Source organism: Passer montanus, unplaced genomic scaffold (assembly GCF_014805655.1).
Source record: "Passer montanus isolate IOZ18808 unplaced genomic scaffold, ASM1480565v1 scaffold51, whole genome shotgun sequence".
Classification (NCBI taxonomy): domain Eukaryota; kingdom Metazoa; phylum Chordata; class Aves; order Passeriformes; family Passeridae; genus Passer; species Passer montanus.
Genome location: NW_024370041.1, coordinates 2710654 through 2734744, shown reverse-complemented (window position 1 = coordinate 2734744; position 24091 = coordinate 2710654). Strand labels below are relative to the sequence as shown.

General features: G+C 37.1%; 1 protein-coding gene across 1 annotated transcript; it reads left to right on the top strand.

Moving 5' to 3' along the window:
- Positions 1-345: 345 nt before the first annotated feature.
- Positions 346-17599, top strand: RNF212 (ring finger protein 212). The gene is made up of 12 exons (XM_039723844.1): positions 346-777; positions 2390-2451; positions 5077-5151; positions 7838-7894; positions 10461-10519; positions 11926-11987; positions 12077-12146; positions 12951-12996; positions 13761-13824; positions 15378-15450; positions 16153-16343; positions 17562-17599. Exons 1-12 carry the CDS (start codon positions 666-668, stop codon positions 17597-17599), a joined length of 909 nt encoding a protein of 302 aa, XP_039579778.1. The 5' UTR covers positions 346-665.
- Positions 17600-24091: the final 6492 nt, after the last annotated feature.

Below are 24091 nucleotides of genomic sequence, written 5' to 3'. Positions count from 1 at the left end.
AGGGACTTTCTGCCTAAAATTTTCATCACGGGACGCCAGCAACCAGTGGATTTTTTTGTTCTTTTTATTTTTCTTTTTTTTTTTTTTTTTTTTTTGTCTAAGAAATGAACATCAATTCTCCTTGTTTTGCTCTTTTTCCACAACAGAAGACGCCACAGCAAACCTCTGATAGCGAATTAACAAACTTCCTGGATTCTTGCATTTAAAATAGTGAAATCCACAATTATTTTCTCTGGGTGGTTTTGTTTGTTTGTTTGTTTGTTTTTGGGGTTTTTTGTGGTTTTTTTTTCCCCATCTGCCGCCCCGGGAGGAGCGCGCCGGGCGGGGCTGCTGCTGAAGGCCCTGCCCGAAGGCCTGTGGGTGCCGTTGTGTTTCGCACGTTTGGGGCCGGGAGCGCGAATCTCCCAGAGCACCGTCTGTGTCGGCACCGCTCCAGCTGGGTAGTGAGAGGCCAGAAAAAACCCCAAATTTTATTGGTGTGTGTGTGTGAAGACCAAGCTCTGCCGCCCTGAGGCCCCGCGGCGGGAGGGCCGCGCGCCTCGCTGCCCTCAGGGCCGCCTCAGCGGGCGGGACGTGGCGGCGGCGCACCCGCGGGGCTCGGCCTGAGGACGAGCGGCTGTGCCCCAGCCCCGGGCCCCCGCCGGGCCGTCCTGCTCCCCTGCCCCATGGCCGTGCCCGTCTTCTGCAACTCCTGCCTGTGCGAGCCCCGCACCCCCACGCCGCGGTTCTGCCTCACCAGCTGCGGCCACGTTTTCTGTGAGGTTTGCCTGCAGAAAGGTAATGGCTGTGCTGCGCGCACGCATCCACCTCAAACATTGGTATTTCTCACCCGCTGTGGAAAAAAAAAAAAATCAAAGCTTTGAGCACTTCTTCGAATGTTACTGATAGGCCTTTCCAGTCCTTGCTGTTGATTCGCTTTGAACAGTAAAAGTCACTTGTATCCACCTCCAGGTGGATGTGGCTTTGAGACCAGGCCTTGGGCACACGCAATGGAGGCTTTAATAAAACTGGATTCTGGATGCTTATGATCCGTACTTTTATTAAAAAGAAAAACCCAAAAAACAAAGCAAACAAAAAAGAAAAAAACCACCCCAAAACAAAAACATCCCCCCCCCCAAAAAAAAAAAAAAAACAACCCCAAACAAAAAAACAAAAACCACCACTACAAGTAGATGGCCTTCTGTTCTAAATTTCCAAATTTGGGAAAGATAATGGTTTTTCCATAGTGAAAGAGCAATTGAAAAAAACGGAGGATTTGTTTAGGGTAGGTTTTGGAAGTAGTTTTAATGAGTTTTGAGGCTCAGTATTGTTCCTGAAGACTTTGAGCAGTGTGAGGGAAGATTGGAGGTGATGTTTGAAGCTCTTGTGTTGTGCACAATTCCACAGTCATATTCTGGGACTCAGCGATGCTCTTGGACAAAGATATGTGGGAAAGGCAGAGGAATAATGAAGTTGTTTTACAAAAGGAAATAAAATGCAGCAGAAATCAATGTTTTCCCCTTTCACATCATGCTAAATGCCCTAGTTTTTGTAAGGGCACACAGAAGAAATGATCAATCTGTATTTCAGAACTAAAAACTTTAGACTAGATGTTTTCACAGGTTGCTGTTGAGGGTAGAAGATCATAAAATGCAGCCTTAGCAGCTTGCAGCCCCTTAGAACATGACCAACATCTTTCCTTTTGGTTCTTAATATTGTTTAGCACAAAAACATATGAGATTATGTATCTTTTTGTGGTGAATTCAGTAATAATGAGGTTTAAAATGTATTTAAAGATGTTTATAGACATTGATACTTAGAATCTTCAGAAAGGTAGTAGCTAGTAGAATTGTCAGTTATAAATATTGAAATAATGTGCATTTGCTATAGACGTTTTCTAATATGTTTGCGGATAAAGAGTTTTAAAGTCATAAAGTTTTTAAAAGTGGTTTTATTGTTTTCTCACTGGAGGAATTCAAAAGGTAAAATTTTTAATTCCTTGACATTTGAGTTTCATATATTTTGTTGGGACAACACCACTGTGCCCCAGTCTAAAAAGCCATATATCAGATTGGCTGTAAGTCATTAGTGCACTTAAGCATACATTTAATTAAACCAGGCAAGTAGTCTTATTTAAATCAAGGGAACTAAAAGTCACCTGCATTCTGTGACACTAATGATATTCATAAAATCATTTGCATGACTGCTTATTTACAGGAGTAAGACCTGATGACATTCACATACATTTTTCCTGCACAACTCAATGTAATGGTTATGGCATCAAATTCTTTATTCATATTTCTTGTGTAACCTGCAGATTTCTTCCACAAGCTCCAGAGGTTTAGGCATCACATTATATTCACTATATATTCAGTTTGATTTATATTTTAAGTGTGTCTTTACCTTACAGGCAAAAAAGATGAATGTTTGGTCTGCAGGAGGGCTTGTCATACTGTAGTCCTTTCAAAAGAGGTAAATCAAGCTTTAGTTTGGTTGCATTATATTAATCTGTGGTTTACTTAACAGCTAAACTATTTGCATTAAAAAATGCTTTCTTTTTTGTTTTTGCCAACTGTGACATGAGTATTTACTGATAATAGGTTGCTAAACTATGATACTTAGGCACTGGACAGCTCCGCTTTTTTTGTAAATATTTATTTAAATTAAAACATGTGGAAACTTTTAGGTTTTCAGGTACTGCTAGACTGTAAATCATTCTAAACTTTTCAAGAAGTATGGTTGGTTGCTGTGTAACATCAGTGACTAATTTCAAAATGTGGAAAAATGTTTATGATTTTGGCATTTTTGCATCACAGAAAATGAACTGTAATGAGTTATTTCATGTAATGGACTGAATTGAAAACCTACATGATGGCTCAGCAGTGTTTTCAAGTGGAGTGGGTTTTTTTCCCGTGTTTTCTCTTAAGCTTAACTATTTTCCTTGTGGCTGTGTGATTAGGAAAGGGTTTGAAATATTGTTGGGAATTTTTCTTATTCACTGGAGAATTAAGAGCTTTTAATTCCCTTTCTTGATTAATTATTAGGAATCTTTAATTTTGCATTTCTCCCAGGAGCAATCTTCTCTTTAGCTGATTCCATAAATAGGTTGTGAAAGCATTCATATTTTTGTAGACTGATGCCTACCTAAGAGACAATGCCTTATAAGGATAAAAGAGAAACACTAAAAACATTTAATAAAATTCAATACAGCTATACATGAAGGCCTCCTAGGAATCTTGCACATTGAAGAAGACAGTGTTACTAAAAAAAGTTCCAACAAAACAACAAAATGCAATTATAATGTAAAGGAACGATGCACACAGTAATCAAATATGAAAAAAAGATCAGAAAGCCCTTCATAAAAATTCTAAAGGGCATATTTTAATGTGCTTTCAATATCAACGTATTGTTGCTGCTGTTATTAATTTCAGTCAAAGAATAATTTGAGTTGTCGAGGACCTCTGGAGGTCATCTTGTTCAACACCTTGCTCCAATGTTAATTTTTAAGTTACATCAGTCTTAAACTGCACCATTTCAGCAGAACTTGATAATTTACTTCAAAAGCATAGAAGGAATTTAAAAATGCAATGATTGGGATACTAACAAAAATATTAGATATTTCATTAGAACCTGCCACTGCTCTGGAGGGCTGGAAGGAAGCAAATTACCATATTCTTTAAAAAAGACATTAATGATGATTGCTTATCCTTGATTAAGAACAGATAAAATGATTGGAATGATAATTAAAGATGCATATAAAAAGTCATGGCTCTATAATTCAGGAACCTGAGTGGAAATCTACCTGGTAAGCTTTATGAGCTTGATGCTGTGGAAGAATTCCCAATGAGAGGAGGTCCTATAAATGTGTTAGAATTCCTAATTAAATTGTATGTTGGGGCAATCAACATGTACACATTAAATAGTCTCATCTTTACAGTAATGCATTCTTGTCACCTTTATGTCTTCCTTCTGTGTCTCATGATCCCCACTTGCTTTTCCCCAGAGGATGGTTAAGTGTTACTATAAATCAGAATCTGGCTGTTCAGTATTTCAGAATATCAGAGGAACATCTGCTACTCCTCCATGCAGGAGATAAAATATAAACGGTGTTACACAAATCTTTATTTGAAAGAGTTTTTATATCAGCATGAAGCTGGTTGGGTTTTATTTTTTTCAGATCTGATAGGTACATTGCTCTGATAGAACCCTAAATAGATTGCAAAGAGCTTGGTTCCTATGAGTGCCTCTCATTTAAAGAAGCTGTATATATTTTTATAAATATCTTCAGTTTTCAAGATGGAATATTATTGTATTGTTTTTATTTACTGAAATACCACAGGTAGGTTGACTGTGCTGTGTGTCTGCGTTTCTCCATCTGTCAGCTGGAAATTTTTGAATCTTTGGCTGATGTCAACCAAATTCAAAACGGCAGAGGAAGTCTCAAATCTCAAATACAATTGGTTACCTTCTGTGAGTTCTGTAAGAATTAGTAGCTGGGAAAAACAAGGAAAAGCAGTTTTCCTAAAGCATGCACAGCTCTGATTAAAAGACACAACTCATAAAATATTGTAAAAATTCAACAATTGCTTTAAGGCTCTTTCCTTATTCTAGGATAATATTCTGCTGCCCAATGGGCAGGGAGAGACAAAGGGATCCCAGTCAGCATTGGAACTATTCTGAAAAAGGACTTTGAAACAAAACTGATTGTGGGATGCATTCCATGTGACTGGGAGTGGTGAGAACCAAAAAGCCTGGACACGGGCTGCCAGAAACCTGGCTGTTGGTGTGAGTGCAATGCCTCTCCCAGGGGCCTCATCATCCTGCAATGTCCTCTGGACACTGGTACTATTTTAATCAAAATAAGTATATATTGGGTAATGTATTTAAACAAAAACCCAGTGCTTTCCAGATGGTTGATAAGGCCATTAAAGAAAACTAGGCTTATTTTCACTTTCAGCATTATGCTTTTCTAATCTGTCTTTTTATTTAATTTATTTATATTCATCAGTCAATTTAAGAAACACTTTACAAAAGACTTTATTTAATATGAATTGCTAATAAAAATGCTAACCGTGGTATATTTTCATTTCTTCATAGACAAGTCCTGATATTCAATCACTGTTCACGCCAATAGATGTGTTGAGCAAGAAATATTCAAAAGAAATATCACAGGTGCATCTGCCTTAAAACTTGTTAACTCTATAAATAATCAGCAACTCCTACTGATTTTTATGTGAATGGGAAAAGTGTATGATTGAATGCTTGAAAATGAATGTATGCCCATTACCATCTTTACTTCCTTAATTCTACAGTTTCTGAGTTCTTAAGGAGACATAAATTATTCACTATGGTCACTGCTTATGTTTTCAAACTCTCTCTGAGGACCACTAGTCTGGTTATTTTAATAGTGTAAAATCACTTTCAATGCCATGCAGTGAAAAATTAGATCTTCCAGAAGCTTAAATGTGCCCAGATAGTGTGCCTTAATTATAGCAATAAAAATTACACAGTGAAAACCTGAGCTGGACACAGTCCTGAGCTCACTGTGCTCTCTCTCCCTTCTAATTGTTTGGGTTTTTTTTGTAATCAAAACACACCTCTTTTTTTTCCCAGATAGATGCAGTAAATGATTCCAAGGTCATTTGCCTCCTGCTTTCTGTGAATTACAGATAGGATTCATTTTGTCAGGCTTAGTTTCCAGTCAAGAACTTAAGTAGCTCTCTGGGTTAAATGAGTGCATACAAACTCCCTTTTCCTCCTCATTTTCTGCATCTCTTCCACTTGGCTTTGGGACTCTGTGTCCTTGTCCCTCTCCCTGTGCAGTTCAGCAGCATTTTCCTCCACATTGTCCCTGGGCCCGGCTACAGCCTTTGTTGGCTGTTCTCATCTCCTTGGGCTGGGACTTGCTGATCTGTGGGTGAGCTTCCTGATCCAGCAGAGCAGTAACCCAGGGGGTATCACCTGTGTGCTCCAGCAGTGGTCATGGATTCACATTTGCTCTACCCCAGGCCTCAAGACTTTTCCAAAGCTGACCTTGGCCCCTTTCCTAAGCAGTGCTCCTCCTCAGAAGCAGAAGGGACACAAGGTGAACGTGAACCTTCCTCTGTCCTTCCATCCCCACTTTTTAACATCAGGATCAGCAGTTACTCCATAAACGGAACAAATGCAGGGAACCTGCACACCTCCAATCCCATGGGAATACAGACTTCCATAATGTGCCGAAGGCAGGAAAAAAGAGTGCTTAATCTCTCCAGGCTGAGATGGGTTTTCTGTTCTGAGATAACCTGTTGAGAACATACTGAAGTGTAGTGAAGGCATTGAGGTATATTCAGGACTTGTCCCAGCATCAAAAGATGTAAGAGCAATTTATCTAATCTCTTATCCAATCTAATATCTTGTCACTTCTGTGGGTGCTTAGGAAAGAGTGAGAGCAGAGCTGGATGTAGTGGTACATCTTCAGAAGAGCCTCCCATCTTTCCCCAACTTGTGGCACAGGGATTTCTCAGAGTGGGTTGGTCTTGGGGTGGCATTCAGAAACGTAGGTGGATATTTTTCCCCACATAATTGTCAGGCTGTTTCCTGAATTTTGGCATCTGTCTCATATTGTGGAAGAGGAGTGCACAGGTTGTTCACTGCATGATGATTATTTCATTTTTCAGGTTTTAACCTGTTAGTTTCATTTCTTACTCTTGAATTTTATTCTGGAGGAAAAAGTATCCATTCTCATGCACTACATCTGTGCTAATCATCAGTTTTAGAGAGCTGATGCATGCCTTCTTCAACTGTCTTTTTTTCAGCCATGAAGATTCATATTCTATGAATCTTCTATGAAGTTTTTGCATACCTCTGATAAATCTGAACTGTTTTCAGACCTACTCAATCCTTTCTGAGATGTTGAGCAGGCTCAGGATATAGGAACACGCATTTTTTAAAGGGGGATGATGATGTCCCCTATTCCATTTTGAACTACTGGTAAGATCTGATTTACTTTTTGACTGGTACTGAGCACTAAACTGATGAATTCAGGTTTCTCCTAGACCCAAGAACTCATTTCTCAGTGAGTGGAGACAGCTTAAAGCCATCACTTTATAAGTCCATCAGTTCTTCTAAAGACACACTGATCCTTTGATGAGTATTCAGTGGGAACCTCCCAGATCCTTCCACAGGGAATAAAATAACCATTTAAGTTGGATACCCCTCTTTGGGTTTATATTATCTTCTTGGTTGTCTCACTTCTTACAAATTTTCTGGCAGTTTTCTTACATGTGAGAAGAAAGATTTATTACAAGTTACTGCCTGTGGTAATTTGTTCCTCGAGCTCTTGTCTTGCCTACCTTGTCATTTTTACTTTTAACTTGTCATGGTTTATGATCCTCATGTGGACACAAGAAGTGCTTACACATCACCAGACAGTGTGTCTAACAATTATTTTTTAATTAACAGGGTATTTTTACAAGGCATATTATAATTGCCAGTAAGACAGATTACTTTCTATGTTGCCATTAATTTTATGTGTTTGCTTAGCACTGATGAATAAGAAACACTGCAGCTAAACTGGCTTTCCAATGTCTTTACCTTTTTATTGAATATAGTGTTAAAATATAACTTCAGTGAAATAAATCTACCAGCCCTACTGTAGGTCATATTGGATTAAATTAACTTTATAAGACTTTGTCTGTCAGTGATGATAACTTAGAATGGTTTGGGATTTTTTTAGGATGATTTTAAAAATTTATGTTAACTGCCTATAAAAGACAGAAAACTTTGAATACTGTGAAGTAGTTCTTTTCCATCACTTCTTTGCTGAGGTGCATAAGTGTAATTATGTGAAACTTGATCTAACTGTATTTATTTTTAGGTATCAGAATTTCAAGAAAAATATCGTAAGCGTTTATTAAAATACCACAAAGAAAAGGTAACTCTAATTGTGATTTGCTAGGTTTTTGTTTATGTTTTGCTTGTTACTTTGGTTCATTTTTAGAAACTATGTTAATCTATTATGGGAATAATTAGAATAATTTATCAGGATTGACTCATTACTGTCATTATAAATACCAGTTTTTAATTGTTTAAAGTCTGTGATGACTCTGTTAATTCTAGTTACTGTTTCTAATAAAATATTCTGGTTGTGAAGTGGTTAAGATTAAATTAAAGATTAAATTACAGGGAGGGAAGAAACCAGTTCACTCTATGGAGAGGAAAGTGGAAGAGGTGGGGAGAGAGGGATGCTAGAAGATAAGCCCAGAGGAAAAGAAGACTAGGGCTGACAAAATAAATGAGAAGCTTGAGCAAGGGGGAACATGACTAAGAGCTAGTACCCTGAATTTGGAATAGCTCAGTGTGAAGGACAGAATTAATTATTCTGTGGAGAGCAGGTACTACATTTGTGACTATGCTTCTTCATTTGTAGATTGGAAGGCAGATTTCTTTTTCATTTTTTAGCTACTTCTAAATATTTGATTAAATTGTTGGATTTTTATTTTATTTCTAAGGACGTGGGATGTTGATTAAAGCTATTTGGCAGTATTGGTGACTTGACCCATGAGTGGCTGCCCCATGTATGAAATTACAGAGAAAAAGCTCATGTAGCTGCCCAGTTGGCCATTTCATGTGTGAGGAGAGTTTCTGGTATGATTGTCATGGATAGAAAGCTTGGAAAATTAGGTGTTCTGTGGCCCATTCTTCCCTCTTCTCTGTGAATGCAGTTTGGGATCACTCAGTGTAGTGTAGGTCTTTTAGGATCACGTCCTTCTGCTTTCAAAGCCAGGTCAGGGAGGAATCCTGATATCATCCCCCTTCTAATCTATTGTACCAACTCCATATGGTAAAACTGAAACCTGTAGACAAAGTAAAACAAATATCTTAATAGAATTCAGCATATATAGAGATGTTATCTCCAAGAAGCTGAGGAGAGTTTTGATACTTTGTAATGATAATTTTTTAAGTTGTTTACTGTTGAGACATTCACTCAGCAGTGTTTGTGAAGCATTCAGGGGTGGTTCTTGACCTAAGGAAGGTGTCCAGATGACAGTACCAAACAGTTGAAAACACAGTTGGTTGCTGCTTCAGTGGCACACTGTTTGGGGTGGGTTTGTTGTTGTTTTGCCCATTCTGTGTATTATTAGTATATTAAAACTGCTTGCATTGGATCAGGGTTGGGAGAGGCTGGTTATATTAAACACCATTCCAGTTTCTCATGCTTGGCTGTCTTGTTTCAGGTCCCCTTCCTTATTTCTAGTTTGTCATCCTTGTCACTGTCAACCAACAAGGTCTCATGGTCTTCAGTAAACTGCTTTTTTGCTGTTTCTGTGAGTTGTGCAGGCATTAGGGTGCAGGTGATCGTGGCCACTTGCTGTCCGTGCTCCTGGCAGATCTAGATGTCCTGTTATGTTAATGATCCCAAAATACTGAAAAGCAAATAGTTACTCACCTTCCTTAACGCACTTTGGTCTTAAAATTACCCAGTCCTACAGAGCAACAGAGTAAAGTACATTCTTCCTGACTGGTTCCTTTCTTAATCAAACCTAGCTCTCATGAGGAAGAAAAAAACAGAATACCAAAAACCAGATATTACATAAATTACATTTTGTCTTTAATCTGTTTTGCAGAGTTTTGCATCTGCAAAAAGATCATAGTATCTCCCACAAACAATGTTATTTTATAAATCAGGTAATTTTATTAAAGGACTCCAATAATTGTTTGAGAAGCATGAAAAGTTAACAAGCAAATTCATAATTTGTCTTCAAATCAAAATGTGAACAGTGTGAAGGATTAAGGTCACATAATGGAAATTCAGGATAAAGCATAGATGCTGTATTGAGGCTATTGAGTAAATTTTTATATCCTTCATAAAATATATGTTCACATAATGAAAGACTATAAAAAATACACATACTGGGGAGCTGACCTAGTGTTCTTGACCTTGGTATTCTTCAATTTTGCCAGCTCATAACATTTTTTAATGAAGATATTTCTGGTTGTGTTTCTTAACAGAGTAGAAAAAACTTTTCATTTAGGCTTACTACAAATAGATAGTGAAGTGAGCTGAATACATTCTGAATCTGAAATGAGAAATATGGGAACAATATTTTTTTCACATTTATTGGTAGCTTTTTCAGATAACTCTATATTAATCATAACAAAGCTTTTATATCAGATATGACAAATAGGAAGCAAAAGAAAAGAAAACTATTTTTCAGCACTTTTCCTAGTATTCATTTATCCAGTATTACCAGCATACTTAAGAAAAGGTAATCAAACAAAGTCTTTACTGCCAAAAAGAAGCATATCTCTTCCAGACTGACTGTTTAATGGGTCCATAACACAGCCATAACAGCTCCAATAAATCTGGAATTGCAATGATGTCTTAAGATTAAAACCAATAGAAAGCAGCCTTTCAACACTTTAGAAAGGAGGCTGGATGAAAATGAAGCTGTATATCACACAAACAGACTTTGTTTAAATCTATGATTATCTCACAGATAGCAAAGCTGGAAGAGTCTCTCAAGAAAGTAACACAACAAATTCAACAGATACAATGGTAAGAGGTTTAATGCAGCAAAAGTAAATGTAATCAGACAACAGTAATTTTAATTGATAAAGGAATAAAATTTTCATGTTTTGTTTGCCTTCTTCCTGTGTTTTTACAGAAATAAATGTATAGTGATTTCTGACATCAGATCCTTTTTATTCACAATAATCAATCCTGTCAGGAAGAAATCCTTTTATTTTAAAATACAACTCCATAGTTAACTCTAAAAATGAACTTTATTAATAAAGTCTGTCACATAGATACTCAGTTTTAATTTTTTATTTGCAGTTATGTAACCATGTTAGTGTATTTTGCAATGGACTATAGCATCAGCCTGGAAAATACTATGATGCCTTTTTCTGGTATCTTAGCCCATTTAAAAAGTTATCAGAGTTTTGTAATATGGTTCTCATTGTTTCTGTTTCTAGTAAAAATTAAATTCTTGTCTCATCTTACTTACTGTCTTTTCTCAAATGTTTCAGAGTTGTAGCCAAGAGATCACTCATCCCACTGCTCAATGATTGATACACCTTCATCTTTTCATCTCATTTCCAACATAAAGCCAAAACTTATTTAAATCTCCTTAACAAACAAGCCAGTTCATGAAACCAGTATTTTAATTACACTAATTTGATCTTTAATTGATCTTTATTTCTTTTCTGTGTTTTTTTTTTAGTACAGACTTTCCCTCGACTCTTAAAGGCACATAATAGTGTACTTTGCTCTCTCAGCCTGATCAGTGTAATATAGCAGAAAGAAAAAACCAGTATAAAGGAAACTGTGTATATGGTGGATTATTGCAGTTTATATATTTTTATTCATTTTATGCCTTCATTTTCTTGTCTGCATCTCAAATGAATAACATCTTGATTATATAAATTACAGAGTTCTTACTGAATATTAGATTTTTTTTGAGTTCTACCTAGAGAGAAGTGTCCTAGGGCCTCTTCTTGCTTGCCTAGTAAACATATTCTTCCTATTTATGATTCTTATCAAAGATACCAGTTTTGCAAAGTTATTGTTGAATAGCATGAAAATACCAACGTTTAATTTGATAACTAGATTTCTTAAAGTTTGGCAAATGTATAATTTAATGAAATGAAATGAATTTTGTGTTTAGCTATAGTTAATAGTTGTATTTTAACATCTGTTGTTCTCGCACATACTTTGCCATAATGTTGTGCTAAATTTGAAATTGTTGGGTATATAATGAGCACTGCACATATTATGATGTAAAGAGCAAGTTCATAGCTTTACAAAATAAATTCTTACTTTGCTTCATGGCAAATAGTGTCATGTTAAAACCTGCTACTGAGGGATAAATGCTTTGATTTTATACTCATTGACCAGTTAGGCATGTTAACTAATCAAACCAGCTTTCAATTTATATCTTTTGTTTCTTCTTTCCCCTTTAGTATGAAAGCTCCTGAAAAAACTACACTGCTGCCATTTTCCAGTACCAGCAGAAATCTATCCAGTAAGAGGTGTTGGTTTAAAATATTAACTATGGAATACCTGTCACTGGACATAGCTGTGTTCTAATATTAAATTTCTTAATGACTTCAGTTCCTTCAAGAAAACAGAATGTTTATTCTTCATATTCTCTTCATTCGAGTCGTCCTTCCACTTCTGAAACGTGGGTACAAACTTGTTAATATTCAATGAAAATCGTAACTAATATTTTATACAGAAAGTAACCTTTTTGTAGGGAATTTAAAATATTTTCTGATATTGTGTTTTGTTTTTGCAAACTGTTCAAATATGAAAGAACTGAGGAAAGTCTTATCTATTCAAGTATACATTATAGTTGTATGGATGGTGGTTACTGGAAAGAAATCTAAGGGATGATGCACCTCATTCCAAAGAACTTTTGTATGAATAGCTAGATAGATGAATGCATAGGTAGAGAGATCAGTGAGACACTCTCCATTTGCTATAGAGAAAAACTCAATTTATTGTACAGACACCTATATGTACACTGTAGTTGTCTCAGGATAGATGGGATGGGTCACTGCAGGTAAGGCACATTTAATTGTTAGTAAAATGAATATACAGCTTGCTCAACCTAAAATATTTCTGTAACTTTGATTGTAACTTTCTTTTCTATAAAAAAACTACAGATTCAGAGTGCCCTTGTTGTGGATACAAATGAAAAATACATAAATATGCATATTTATTCAGAAAAATAGAAGAATAATGATGCTAATCATTAAATAACTTACTCTGTAAATGTCTAAACCAAAGCTCAGAATCAGTGAATAGATTTTTCTTACTGCTAGTGAGTTTTGGAATAAGTTCTAAATGCTTATGTGTCTTATGCATTATGTATTATGCTTTTCCATTACTAGTGAAATTTAACATTAGAATCTAACATAATTTTAGTCTTCATAATGAAAATGTTATTTTTATTACAATGTCATACTTTGACCTTTCTGGCAAGGATGGAGGCAATGGAAATTGATCCTGTACCTTCACCAATGAGGAAGGTAAGTGGATTTTTTTAATACTTGTTTATGTATAGTTACAGACATAAATCCTTTTGATTTCTCTTACTCTGTTAATGCTGCCAAAAATAAGATTCTCCCCCTCCCATTCAAAACCATTCTGATGTGCATGATGATTTCAGATAGGCTTGATGCAGGGTAGAAGTCAGATGCTCCCCAAAAGAAACCAAAAGCAAATAAATTGCAACATTAATTTCTGGAGTTATATTCTCCACATGCCATATACAGGCTTTTAAACTTGTGATGCCAAAGTAAATGGCAAATTCTTAAAATCTCAATATTACAAAAATATCATTGGTCTGAAAGCATCATTTAGACCCTGGTACCTGAGTAGGGAATTGCAGGTTTTGAGTGATATTGCTGACAAGAGAATGAAAGCAGGAGCTTTTCATGGTGTTGGTATCCTGGTTAGGAGAGGTAACATCCAGGAGCAGCTGCTAGCTTGCAAATGGAATGTCAGCACAGAAAACAGTGAGAGTGTCTGATAACACTTCTTATCTGAATTTGCAATAAATAAAGCTAATAATAAAGCTAAAATACATGTATTTCCCACCTGCCCATAGACCTTTAAAAGTAGGAACTTAATTCTTAGGTTTTGCATTTTAGTGCTATGAACAAAACTGACAGCAGAGACTTCTGGAAATCTGCAGGCTCTGTAGACCTCAAAAATATAACACTATTGCTTAAAATGTCTTAATAATTAATATGCTTATTACACTGTGATTAATGACTTGCTGTTCATTTAGCTGCAGACACCAACTGGTCCAACAAGATTATCAGTAATAACTCCACCACAGGATGGACATATGGGTGAGTAAAAGTAAACTTTGTAACTGAATAACATTTTTGTTATATTAGGAGGATGAATAAATTAAAATCTATACATTAGAAATTTACTAAAAAAAATTGAATTGTGTTGAGGTGTGAGGATTTTCCCAGGTGGACTTCAATCCAGTAGCTGGGAAATGGTTAAAATGAAGTGTGAAATGTTTTCCTAGTACTTACCTCTTCTGTTCAGTAAATGATTACTTGTAACCAAACCAATTTTTTGCCAAAGCAACAGTTGCAAAGAAAATACTGTCACTATATGTGTGATTCAACAGAACAGGAATACTTGCCATATACATTGTTAACCCTCTGTTAAGCTTCATGATTTTATGTATTTGTGGTGAACAGAGAGTAACATTGTCCACAATGTCATATTGAATATCACATGAAGAAAAGGGGGGAAACTAATTGGAAGTCAAAAAAACATTTAATAAGAAAAGTGAGAGAGTTGAGGTCAAGAATTTCTTCAAAAAGGTGATTTTATTTCACCTTATCACTGTTATAGGGTATAAGACATTTTACCTGCCACTCCTTTCTTTCATTCCTTCATACCCTGAGCTTGTGTAACACTCAGATGTAAATAAGACATGAGTAACAGCCTACTGGAGTTGGTGCAGTCTCTTGAGAACTGTTTATTTGTGAGGACTTTCCCAGAATTGCTGATGCTTTGCAGGCCTGCTATCTGTGTGTCTCTCCCATTCTTGGTTTTTCATTCAGCATGTTTCTGCAGCAGTCTGTGCTCAGGCAGGCTTTCACCTGCCTTCAGTAGTTCAGAGAATCTATCTGCAGGCACATAAAGAACTTTTAGTACTCTTGTGTTTTTACATGGTGTAAGTGTCCTGAAACAAAGACAAATGCAATTGCAATGCAATTTCAATGGAGGAGGAAAAATTGCTTTTTCTATGTTATGTCTGATTTATATGCTCAGATCCTTCCTAAATGCATGGTTGCCTATAAATTTAAGCATAACAAGAGAGCTGAGGTTAACTGGTTTTTTTATTGGGTCTAAATATAAATAGATATTTATTAGACAGTAAAATTTTATGTAGAACAGTTATGTGTTCAGCAGATTTCAGAACCTTCACATAAAGTTTTGCAGTGGACAGTGCTGAGGGAATCAAAGTTTATGTGCAAAAGTAAGGGTAAGTGGAAACAATGATTTAATGGTGCACTAAGGAAAGTTTCCTTCTCAGAGGTGGATGAGGCAAAAAAAGATCAGCTGAAGAACTGAAGCACTTCAGCACAGCTGTCTTGATAGTCTAATAATAGTCTAATAAATGAAAGAAGGTGAAAGAAACCACCATGTGTTTAACTGGAACAAGATTTGCAGGGATGGTGCAATATGATGGTTTTGTGACAGCTGAGCCCTGTCATTGACTATTGTAATTGTGCACCATTTTTAGTTCTTGAATGAATCAGTCATGAATTTGTCCCAAATCATGCAATAAAAGTACTAATCTTTGTTTCCAAAGTTATCTCTTAAGTAAAATAGGTAATTCACATTGGTCCTGTTTCCAAAACTCTGCTTCCAACAGGTAGCGTATCCTACAGGAGTTCTCAGATAGCTCTGATAAAGCCAAGTCAGAGTATTGGAACAGGATCTACAAGGTAATTCAATACTTTTTCAAGAGGTTACCATCTTCTACAAGAGAATGGTATTTCCCCTCTGGCCTGTATTAATCTGTATGTTCAGATTCTAGGTTTGAAGAAGTGTTACTATGCATAGATGAATGTTTGGTTCTGGGGGAAAGTTTTATTTTGAAATAATGTTTTTCAAAAATGTGCAGTTATAATCTGTGCTTCTGTAGCTGTTGACATCTGCAGTCATGGTACACCTATAAAAAAGGAGTAATTTTATAATGGGGACATTTAACAATGTCTCTGCTCTATCATTCTTACAAAAATCAGAGATGAAAGCACAATATCTGCACAAAGGCTGTTCTCTGAATAACCCGAACTTTTCATGCAGCCTGCAACAGGTGTTTCTGGTTTTTTCATTTAAACATTTAAAATGTCTTAAACTATGAGAATTATTAACATTAATAAATAACTTTAAACCATTCCAGAAAAATTAAACTGTTGTTCTTTATAATCATTAAGCCAAATATATCTTTTTAGCAGAAAGTGTAATGAAGTACTTCTTTTTTTCCACCTCTGATTCCATAATTGTTTGATCAGTCTGCTTTTTGAAATATGTAAAAATATTCAGTAAGAAAAATATATAGACAACAAATTGAAGTAATTTGGAAATCTTTTGTATTGTTATAGAAGTAGCCTAAAATCACATGCATGAATTAATTTCATTAACAGATCCACACCTGTGGTGAGATTGCCACATAGTTCTTGTCCATCATCATCTGGATCCCAGAGCAGTCTAAGGGGATCATGGGCTAATTCTGATTTCAGAACCCCTCAGCTGTATCCATTTACATCACCTTCCCCACAGCTGCCTCTCTCAAGGCAGCCAATCACCATCTCTGGACTTCTGCAAAGACAACAAGGCAAGTATATTTATAAATTAGCATTTACCTCTTCCTGAAAAATTTTCAACATAGCAGCTTAAATAAATTAACCAAAATAAAAATGATATTTCAGTATTGGAAATAGGCTTTCAGCAAAATATGAAAGATGTTGGTGTTTATGATTGTATTTTGCCTTGGTCTTATGTATGGGATGGTATCTGCTTTGAAAAATGTGTTCTTTCTTCGCTTCAGAATTAGATTTTAACAGAGATTTAAATCTGGTAATGTCCAAGTTTTCTGTCTCAATTGCACATTTCTTAAGGATCTGCCTATCCATGTAAATGTTCACAGATCACAGTAAAAAGGGAGCTAATTCAGGGTGTTACTTGTTGAGTGCAGCATAAAACTAGCAAAAGCAGCTGCATAAACATCAGCCCAAGGAGGGTGGGTTTGGGTAGGAATTGCACTGGGGCAGATTAATTAATAAAATCACAGAATCAGTGTCACAGAATTGTAGAACAGCCCTGGTCAGAAGGCACCTTGAATGGTCCAGGCCTTTTTGGGAAAGAGAACCTAGAAGAGATCATGTAGCACCCTGACCAATCACATCTTGCAAAGCTAGTTCTCCTTACTGCCGAGTTTGCATCACGATTGAATTTTTTTAAACTTATATTAAAAAGATAATTTATCTCTAAAGCACTTTTAGTCCATGCTAATAAATGTGACTTCCCTACATATCCCAAGTAGTTTTGAGTTCATGAAATCAAAATAAAAATATTTTAAGACATGAAGGCTTATAGCTCATAAAAGCTTCCATCACAATTGTTTAATTGTGGGATTTCTGGAGAGTGATGCAGTCTGTGAAGTAATGCATGAACCTGATAGGATCTCTAAATAATGTAGGAGAAGTTAATGTTATAAAAAAGTAGCTGCATTGAACTTTAGTAATAGATGTCATTTGGCTACATGATTGCAATTAACTTCAGCGCATATACAGAATAATGCTTTGGAGATTCACTTTTCTAGCTAAAATTGGAATATGGCAAAAAATGCTTTTATGAAAATACAGAGGAGCACGTTTACATTCATGAAAATGGCAATAGAAAAGTTTTCATCAATTGTGTTGGTTGTTTTTTAAATTTTTTATGGTTTTGCTTTTCCTTATATAAATTCCCCAAATAATTTACAAGAATAAAGCTTTACTTTAGTTTTACCAAGGTTTATTTTTTTTCATTTTTACCTGTATTTTTATTCTAGGATCAACTAATTTAGGAGGACGTTCAGCAGAGAGATGAGCAAATGTCTGTGAATTGTTTTGGTTAAGAAGCATCTGGAGAAGCTCTGCATAGTCTCTGGATATCAAAGTATTTTTGTAACTTCCATAATATGTCAAATTGGCATAAACCAGCAAATTGTTCAGCATGAATACTGTATTTAAAACATCACTGATTATTCTGATTAACATCCATTGAAGTTGTAGATGAGAGTACAAAATATTCCTGTTTTTCGAAGTTCTGGGTTCAAATATATTGTGAAATAAAAGTCCTTCATTACCTAAGTGTTAAGGCAAGATGTGATTATATGTTGAATGAGCATTTTTTGCTGTGAGTGGATTGAGCTGCAGGATAAATCATTGTGCCTTTACAGCATTATAGATAGACTTCAATCCTAAAAAAAAGAAATTTCTTTATGGATTTTTGATTACAGAATTCCAAAGTTTGGTTCTTACTCAATGAATTTCCTTTTGTTTGCACTCTTGAAGAGGGGTGAGTGTTGAGGGATATTACATTCTAGCAGGCTCTGCTGAGCTCAGAACACAGTATCTGTTCTGTGCTTGTGAAAGTTCACCATTTGATTTAGGTAGCAAGGATTTCTTCCCAAAATGGAATGGAATGGGGGAGCTAGAATGAAGAGACAAAGCACTTTTGCACAGGAATAGCAGCAGGAGACTCTGAATGAAGGGTGCCAGAATTTTTTTTTTCTGAGAACAACTCTGATTCATATGCCCTCCATCACTGTGTATGTGGCACAATTTTGGTATGACTGAGTCATCAAATGCCTTTGTTTTGTTTTCACCCTAACTTTACCTGGACTGTTTGAAGTATAATAGAACTAAAAGCTGGTGTGGTTTTTTGAGATAAAGTTCCCTGAATATATGAGAACAACTCTGATTCATATGCCCTCCATCACTGTGTATGTGGCACAATTTTGGTATGACTGAGTCATCAAATGCCTTTGTTTTGTTTTCACCCTAACTTTACCTGGACTGTTTTAAGTATACTAGAACTAAAAGCTGTTGTTTTTTTTGAGATAAAGTTTCCTGAATATATGTCAAATTTATTTTGAGTTGAAATATTTTACTTCTCATATCACAAGTGAATGGATAGAGAAAACTTAATGAAAGGTTCAGGAGTTGAGATGAGAACTGGGAAGAGGTAATTCACCAAACACCATCATGGACAAACCACACTCAAGTTGAGGATATTAATTGAATTTATTACTAAGAAAATCACATCAGGATAATGAGAAGTGAAATAAATCTTAAGAAAACTTTCCCCCCCAGCCCTCCCTCCTTCCCAACTCTACCTCCACCCCAAGAAGTGCATGGAAACAGAGCAAGGGAGTTACAATCAGTTCATCACATGGTTCTTCCACTCTTCTCAGGAAGAATCTTTGCCCTGCTCTAGCATGGGAATTTTCAACTTCACATTTGCCTTATTTCAATGTATAGCTGCCTTTTTTTGCACCATGGGAAAGTTGGTAGGTTTCCTCCTCCTCAGTATTCTTATACTTCAGAGTTTAGCTGGGATCAGCTTCCTTCTGAGCAAACTTCCAGTCAAAAGATTTAATTTTACAGTGCCACAGACATGTTCAAGTGTGTAGTGAAACTCTTAAAAAAATTCAACTCCTTTAATTCCAGATGAACTTCAATAGCATGAGAAGTGAGGCTGGTAAAACATGATTGCCATCTTTGACATTATTTTTGCCCCAGTGGTTTTCTCTTTGTTTGCATCCCAAGAAAGGATTCTCTCTAATCTCTGTTCTGTCACACTGCAGAGTCATCATCCAAGTCTGTGAAGTCATATTATAGCTTTTATAATTGCTGGAAGTTGCATTCTGGAGCCAGGTGGAATACTTTGCTTTTATTGGTTTTGTTTCTCTGCCATCCCATTCCATAAGTCCTCACCAACTGCAGAATTGAACTTCATGAAGCTGAAAATTTGTGTATATAAATGGGCCCTGTGTGAAGGAATTTGTGTAGGAAAGAGTCATACATGCTAGATCTACAACAATCACAGTAACAAAGAATCACCCTGTTATTCAGAGATGTGAATAAATATTCACAGAGAACAGAACGATTTCTGTTTCCTGTTCACCACAGTGGTTTCCACTTGAATTCAGTAACAATCAGGTAACAGTTCAGATAATCATCAGTTTACCTTTTCTGTGGTGAAAGCTGGACACAGGCAGACTGTGTTTTGTAGCTGTAGGCTGAGATGAGAACTTGGAACATCACATCAAAAAATGTAGTAGTAGTATGGAAATGGATATTTATTTTATTGCTGCTTTGAACTACTTAGTAGTGTCTGGTAGTATCTTCTACTTCACATGTATTGCCTGATCTCTTTGAGCCCATCGTCTAATCCTGAAGAGAAAAAAATCCAACAACCTCATCTTCAGAAATATTACAGCTTTGAAGTGCACTTTGAAGAGAAACAATGTAATTTGAGAAAGAAAGCAAAGGCATTGGAGCTATCCATGCTGAGGAGAAACACTTTTGAATGACATCCTCTTGCTTCCCAGTTCAGAAAAAAATGAAAAAAATTTAATGAACTGAATATAATGTGATTTTTTTTTAAAACTTATATCTAAGTGGCTCTTAAATAAAGTAATAGGTAAGAAAAAATAATTTAAAAGGTAAAAACAGTTTCAGGAATGTCATTTGCCAAGTTCAATGCATCTATCATTTGTTCAAAAAAGTTGAAAATACTATATTCGGTATTTCACTCTTTAAGAAGAGGAGAAGGGGGAAAACACAAGGTTTGTTCTATCTTCCAATAGGCATGGGAGTTCCTATGTCACTCTGTTAGGCGTCTTCACAGAATTTTCCTTGCTTTTGCGAGGAATTGGTCCTTGATGTGCAAGGAAATTTGCAGTTCGCTGAGGATGCAGCAGAGGGTGCTGAGCTACCTCTAAAGAAATTCGCTCCTCACCTCTGGCTAAGGGGACTGAAATGCGGCCCGCGGCCTTTTCGGTATGGAACTGACATGGAAAGCTACAGACGGTGACGGGAAGAGCAAGGATGTGATGTAGAGTCCGAATGTGAAACATCAGAAAAGCACCGAACAGCAAATGTGAGGGACTACGTAAGGTCACGGGAAGTTAAAACTAACTCAGATACAGGAGTTACAGACGGTGACGGGAAGAGCAAGGATGTGATGTAGAGTCCGAATGTGAAACATCAGAAAAGCACCGAACAGCAAATGTGAGAGGGACTACGTAAGGTCACTGGAAGTTAAAACTAACTCAGATACAGGAGCCTTCAGGGATGTGAAAGGTGAAAATGGAAGCAGGGGTCAGTCATGCTGGGGAGGGTAAGCAGTAGTGGTCTGAAAGGATAAATTATTTATTAATTTTGAAAATTTCTGAACAGAGGGCTTTGGCAGTGGATATTCAAGACTTCAGCATTAAGAAGCAGCAGCTGAAGCTGTGCTGTGTAACTTTGAGAAACAGACTGAGCTGACCTCCAGTTCTTCTCAGTTTCTGTCTGCAGCTTTCCGGCCTTAAGGCATAAGAGGGCACTAATTTATCTTTTTCAGTTTTCTGGGAGAGAACACGAGTATATATTTCACTACAAGGGTGTTTTATGCACACACAAACAATAGCAGAGGATTTTATTACGAGACAGAATCGTGCTATTCATGCAATGGGGTCAGCACTCATGCTGAAGGTATCCTCTTGTTTGCATTATCGTTGCCAACTTCAGCTTCAGTTCACAGTCATCACATCTCCCTCACAAGGTGATGCTTATGCCATATAAGGCAGCATCATGTCTATTTATTCCTGTGTGACACAAAGGAAGTCTGTTGCAGACAAATGCTTGGTCTGTTAGACATAATACCTGATACTTGCCAAGGAGCATTTTCTACAATTGTGCCAATTAAAATGTGAAATTGCTACCACTTATTTTTGAACTCTCTTGTTCTGGCAGTCAGGAAAGAATGCCATAACTCATCAAGATGCAGTGCTGTTGGTTTATCTATGATAGGCCTATTTTCCCTCTAGAATTTAACCTGCTCCTGACCTGAGGAAATGCAATTTGATAATTCTCTCCTTCTGTGGTCTCTGTGTCAAAAAATGCTGACATACTTCAGTCTGTAGATCAGCTTTGTGTGCCTTTGGAGCACATGCTGTTTCTCATGGTCCATTGTGCCAGAGTCCTTCTGCAAATCTCTTTTGTGCAGATAAAAACTGCTGTGCAAATAGGAGGACACTGCTCATGCCCACACTGTAGTGTTTGGGATTCCTCCACATTGTGCCTTTAGGATTGCTGGGTATCCAACTCCAGAAAGATTTAACACTGCTGCGAGTAAATCATCTGCATCACTGGAATCCCTGACTGCTACAACATTTTTCAGGGAAACCTGCCTTTTGTAACAACGGGATTGACTTGCTGAGTCCCTCCATGGAGAACGTTCTGCCCTGAGGATCCTTTGTCTCGTGTGTCACATGAGCTTTGGGCAACTCTTCCCTTGGTTATGTCTGAAGCTCTGATAATCTGTCCCTTGAAATGGTATTAAATATTTGTCCTGAAATTTAATATTAAAGTAGTACCAGGGACTAGGGTGCCTGGTATCCCGAGAGATGGGGAAAGAACTTTTTTGGAACAAAATGGAAAATTTGTGTGATGACAAGGTGGGGAAGGACATAACTTTTGACAGTGAAGTGTAAAAAGCTTTTCAGTGTTAGGAGTCAGTGAACAAGCTCTGTTAGCAAGTCACTCACAGTTTGCCACCAGCAAAACAGCAAAAATCTTTCTGTTCTGCAATTGAAGAGGGTTGCTTTCCTTTTTGACACTCGGGACATGGGGAAGGTCCCTCACAGCCCCTGCCCCCAGCAAGCAGCAGCCCTCTGACCTTTCTGCCATAGAACTATTCAGAAGCCACCAAATCTAGAAAAGATTGACAGTTCTACATCATGGTCCACTTTGCAAAACTCTAAAACCAGGCACTGGTGCTGCCAAGGCCCACATGTAAAAAAGCTCTGCAGAAAATGAGCAATGCTGAGAGGTCCAGGTTACTCCTTGCACTCTGGAGAATCACGCCTCACTGGCAATATCTTGTCCTAACCAACCCAGGGCCTCCCAGATAAAGGCACACAACACATTTCCGATCAGGACAGTCTCCACAACAAGATCAAGGGCTGTCTATCCCCGTATTAGGGCATCTGGAGGAAAAAACACAAAAGAGAGGAGGAAATCAGTCCCACTAGACATTCCTGAAAGCTTTTTCTGGCCCCTGCCTTAACCAAGCACACATTTTAGCCATGTTTCACATCCTTGCCTAGATCAGTGTTGAGCCAAACAGGAGCTGACTTTGGAGATGGTCGAAGTACATCTGTGTCTTTATGCATTTGGCTGTGCAGAATATGGTAAAAAAAGTAATATTTCAGCCATCTCCAGCTCCTCTGAGCTCAACCACTTTGAAACAGGCAAGACAGAGCTCCAAGAGTCATTGTGGGTGACAACAGGCAAGGCTTGGTGTGATGGGAGTGAGGAACACATGGGCCATTTGGGATTAGCTAGACCAGTTTCAATTATGTTCTTTACCTAAGTCTGCACATAGGACCCAGCCTGGGAGGAGTCAGCTCTCAGGAGGTCTCCTGTGTGCTGTCAGCTGTAACATGGGAACATTATAAATCAGGATGGTGCAGGGGAGAGGAAGAAAAACCAGGCTGGGAGATAAAGGACAGGATAAATGAAGAACAAAAGCAGCCAGGAGTATCAAGGAATGTTTTCAATGTAAACTACATCCTTCTATTCTTGCTCCTTGTGTGTACTCAGATGTTCATGTATGTTCTTCTTTTTGCTGTTGCCCATACAATGTTAGCAGTAGAAGGTGTTTAGAGCAGAGAGAGACTGGAATACCTAAAAGAATAGAATACCTAAATGAGAGATGTTAAATGCCCCTCATCAAAACTTCTGCTGTTCTGTGTTCTGGTATCATTCTTGGCATAGATATGCAGACTTGGTGTGCCTTATTCATTTCTTTCATTGTAAGCTCTGAAATGGGCATTTCCAGCTTTCTATTCATATATCTTTCTATTACAATCTCTGCAGTTCCTAGTAATGCAGGCCATTTAGAAATGATGCAGTTTTTCTAATGAAGAAATAAATAGATAAATTAATAAGAAACAAGGCAAACAACCTTTATAATGTAGAGGAGTTGAATTTTTCCACAAGTGTAGTGTAGTTACTGTTTCTTCTGACAGCATTTCACAGCTTACCAGTGGAGTCTGTGGGGTGTGTGGGTAAAAATAACACAGCCTAGCCATGTTACAGCCCCATACATTAAATCTTTGCATAAAAAATAAAAATAGACCTCTAGTTTGCCTATATGAAATTATGAAGTTGCATTATTAGCATGAATGTAAAAAGCTTCTAGCCCAGCATATGGTAAATACATTAGTGCTATATTCCAGAAATCATCATTTTCCCAAGCTATAGTTCTTGTTGACATATGTGGTAGAAAGACTAGTTCTGCCAACTGTCTGCTTCCTTCATATCC

Coding starts and splice junctions, on each gene's coding strand:
- RNF212 (XM_039723844.1), top strand. CDS start 666: ATGGCCGTGCCCGTCTTCTGCAACTCCTGCCTGTGCGAGCCCCGCACC. Junction 5,152..7,837: donor ATTCAAAAGAAATATCACAG/GTGCATCTGCCT, acceptor ATTTATTTTTAG/GTATCAGAATTTCAAGAAAA. Junction 7,895..10,460: donor TAAAATACCACAAAGAAAAG/GTAACTCTAATT, acceptor ATTATCTCACAG/ATAGCAAAGCTGGAAGAGTC.